Source organism: Nothoprocta perdicaria, unplaced genomic scaffold, assembly GCF_003342845.1.
Source record: "Nothoprocta perdicaria isolate Ctin4 unplaced genomic scaffold, notPer1 scaffold_103, whole genome shotgun sequence".
Taxonomy (NCBI): Eukaryota; Metazoa; Chordata; class Aves; order Tinamiformes; family Tinamidae; genus Nothoprocta; species Nothoprocta perdicaria.
In genome coordinates this window covers 751,472-754,373 of record NW_020454128.1, presented here as the reverse complement: position 1 = coordinate 754,373, position 2,902 = coordinate 751,472, and the positions used below count along the sequence as shown (strand labels likewise).

The 2,902-nt window shown below is 71.0% G+C and overlaps 2 protein-coding genes across 2 annotated transcripts in view; one reads left to right on the top strand and one right to left on the bottom strand.

Moving 5' to 3' along the window:
- Positions 1–1,617, top strand: part of GCK (glucokinase) — a 15,377-nt gene extending 13,760 nt beyond the window's left edge. The window contains exons 11-15 of the mRNA XM_026042875.1: positions 622–684; positions 843–1,000; positions 1,088–1,215; positions 1,289–1,390; positions 1,454–1,617. Of these exons, the coding sequence (XP_025898660.1) occupies positions 622–684; positions 843–1,000; positions 1,088–1,215; positions 1,289–1,390; positions 1,454–1,605 (603 nt within the window). The 3' untranslated portion in view covers positions 1,606–1,617. The remainder of the gene's footprint in view (positions 1–621; positions 685–842; positions 1,001–1,087; positions 1,216–1,288; positions 1,391–1,453) is intronic.
- A 295-nt stretch (positions 1,618–1,912) lies between these two features.
- The window catches only part of NUDT18 (nudix hydrolase 18), a 2,477-nt gene continuing 1,487 nt past the window's right edge, over positions 1,913–2,902 (bottom strand). The window contains exon 3 of the mRNA XM_026042359.1: positions 1,913–1,923. Coding sequence (XP_025898144.1) covers positions 1,913–1,923 — 11 coding nt within the window. The remainder of the gene's footprint in view (positions 1,924–2,902) is intronic.

The window sequence follows — 2,902 nt, the reverse complement described above, 5'->3', positions numbered from 1 at the left end:
GGGTCGAGGGCAGTGATGGGTAGAGGATGAGGATGGTGATGGGTAGATGATGGTGACGGGCAGGGGTCGAGGGCGGTGACGGGTCGGGACGAGGGCGCAGCCACCCCGCGGGTGCTCACGGCGCCGCTCGCTGCCGCAGGCACCGTCATCGCCGTGTACGGCTCCGAGCAGGGCGACGGCACGTTCCTGGTGGACGAGTGCTGCTTCGCCGACCTGCCGCCGCCGCTGCCCTGGGCCGGCCCCAGCTCGGACAAGTGAGTGTCCCCGCGGCGCCGCCGGAGGCTCCGGCTTTGCCCGGCGCCCCGGCCGCTGCCCGCGCGTCCCGCCGCAGGTTCGTGCTGCTCGTGTCGGGGCTGGGGCTGGGCGGCGGCGGCGGCGAGGCGCTGCTGGGCACGCAGCTCCTCGTGGACCTGGTGACGGGGCAGCTGGGCGCCGAGGGCGCGCAGGGCTGCGCCGCCCGCATCGCCCGCGTCGTCCTGGCCGGCAACCTGCTCAGCCACAACACGCAGAACCGCGACACCATCAACAAGGTACCGCGGCCGCCCGCCCGTGCTCGCGCCCGCGCCCGCGCCCGCCCTCTGAACCCTCGTCCTGGCCACGCAGGCCAAGTACTTGACCAAGAAGACGCAGGCTGCCAGCGTGGAGGCCGTCAAGATGCTGGACGAGATCTTGCTGCAGCTCTGTGTGAGCGCGGAGCGGGTCGGGGCTGGCTGGGCACCTCGGGGGCGAGGAGGGGAATTGGGCGTCAAAGCAGGCCCGGCAGCAAACGGGGCACGAGAAGCCCCTTCCTGGCGCAGCGCGGCGGGTTCGGCTGCCTGTGTTGATGCCCTCTGTGCCCCCAGACCTCGGTGCCTGTGGACGTGATGCCCGGCGAGTTCGACCCCACCAACTACATGCTGCCGCAGCAGCCGCTGCACCGCTGCATGCTGCCCCTCTCCAGCGCCTACTCCACGCTCCAGCTGGTCACCAACCCCTACCAGGCCGACATGGACGGCGTCAGGTACGAAAAGAGCCCAGCTCGGAGCCCAGCGTGGGCATCACGGGGCCGACTGGCACCACGCACGTCCGCCCGCCGCCTTCCTTGCAGGTTTCTGGGCACGTCGGGGCAGAACATCAGTGACATCTTCAAGTACAGCAGCATGGACGACTACCTGGAGATCATGGAGTGCACCCTGCGGGTGGGACACATCAGCCCCACGGCCCCCGACACGCTGGGTAAGGCCGCCGCGGGGCTGGGGGCCGCAGGGGCCGCAGGGGGGGCTCCCCGTCTCACGTGCCTTGCCCCCAGGCTGCTACCCCTTCTACAAGTCGGACCCGTTCATCCTCAGCGAGTGCCCGCACGTCTACTTCTGCGGCAACGCGCCGCGCTTCCAGTCCAAGGTGATCCACGGTGAGTGGCGGCGCGGGCGGCGCGGCGCGGGCCCCGCTCGCGCTCAGCGGCGTGTCCCCGCAGGGGACGGCGGGCAGCGGGTGCTGCTGGTGGCCGTGCCCGCCTTCAGCGCCACGCAGACCGCCTGCCTCGTCAACCTGCGCGACCTCGGCTGCCAGCCCATCAGCTGCGCCGGCTTCGGCGCCGACGACGGCGACATGGAGCTCGGCCCCTGACGGGCAGCGCGAGGGCTCCGGGAACCCCCCGCACTCAATAAACCCCCCCGGCCCCGCGGAGGGGCCTGGCACCCACACACGCGTGGTCCCTGTCCGTCCCGGTGACGCTGGCGCTGGGTGGCACGAGAGAGATGCCCCGTGTGCCGAGAGCTGCGTTTATTGGCGCGATGAAACGCGCGGGGCAGGGACAGCAGGTGAGCGGCGTGGAGAAACGTGGGGAAAAATGGTGAGAAGCAGCAGCAGGAACCACCCAGGAGCGACGGTTCTCAGCCCCGAGAGCAAAACGAAGGCAAAAACCACGCTGGCTTCAGGGACGGCCTGCGGGAAGGAGGAGAGGATCCTTGGGGGCCGGTTCTTTTCTCCCGGTTTGGGATTTTCCCTCTCAAAAGCCTCTCCTGCCCTTGGAGCGCTTGGGCTCACCTTGCCACACAGCGACTCCTTCCTCCCCGTCCTCCTCCTCCTCGCAGGACCAAGGTGGCAGCCGGGGAGGACCATGCAGGGTCTTTGGGGAGGGAGAGCTGGAGCAGGGGCCCTTCGGGACCCTCCTCGGGGAGGGCACCCGGTGCCTCCGGCTCCTTGCCCGTCGCTTTTTTGGGTGTTTTTTCCTTGTTTTTTATGGACCACTTGGGACCTTTGGGCGGCTTCTCCTTCTGCTGGTCCTTCTTGCAGCCCTGGGGCCTCGGGGCCGTTCGGGGGTGCGTTCTTCCCCCTCAGGCAGCTCGGGGTCCTCGTGCTCCATCAGCCTTTCCCGATGGCTGCGGGCCGGGGGGATCCATGGGTCCCCCTGCACCCATCCCGGCCCTCCCGCCCCGCAAGGAGCCACACGGGGTGCCAGGAAGCCGAGGCGCTTTTTATTCCAGCTCCAGCTTCCCCTCCGTCCCGCTGGCCGGGACGCAGCGCCCCAGGCCCTCCCTGGGCAGAGGCTGCAGGGAACCTCCATCCGCAGCCTCCGGCTCCGCTCGCCGACCGCAGGCGCCGTGCCCGGCTCGGAGCGGCTGCCGGGAGCCCCGGGGGGCTGTGTCCCTGTCCCTGCGAGCGCGAGGGGCGGCCGGGGGCCGGAGGGGACACTGCTCCGAGCCCCGGCCATTCCCCGCGGCTGCCCTGCGATGCAACGGGCAGATAGCCACGGGCCCGCGGCGAGCCCGGAGCAGCCCGGCTCCCGCCTCCGCGGTGCGACAGCGTCCCCCCGGTGCCGCGGCAGCCTACCTGGGCTCTAGCTGTAGACGGGCACCACGTCGGCGTCGCGCAGCCGCTGCAGCACGCGGCCCCGCAGCCCCTCGTCCCGCAGGCGGTGCCA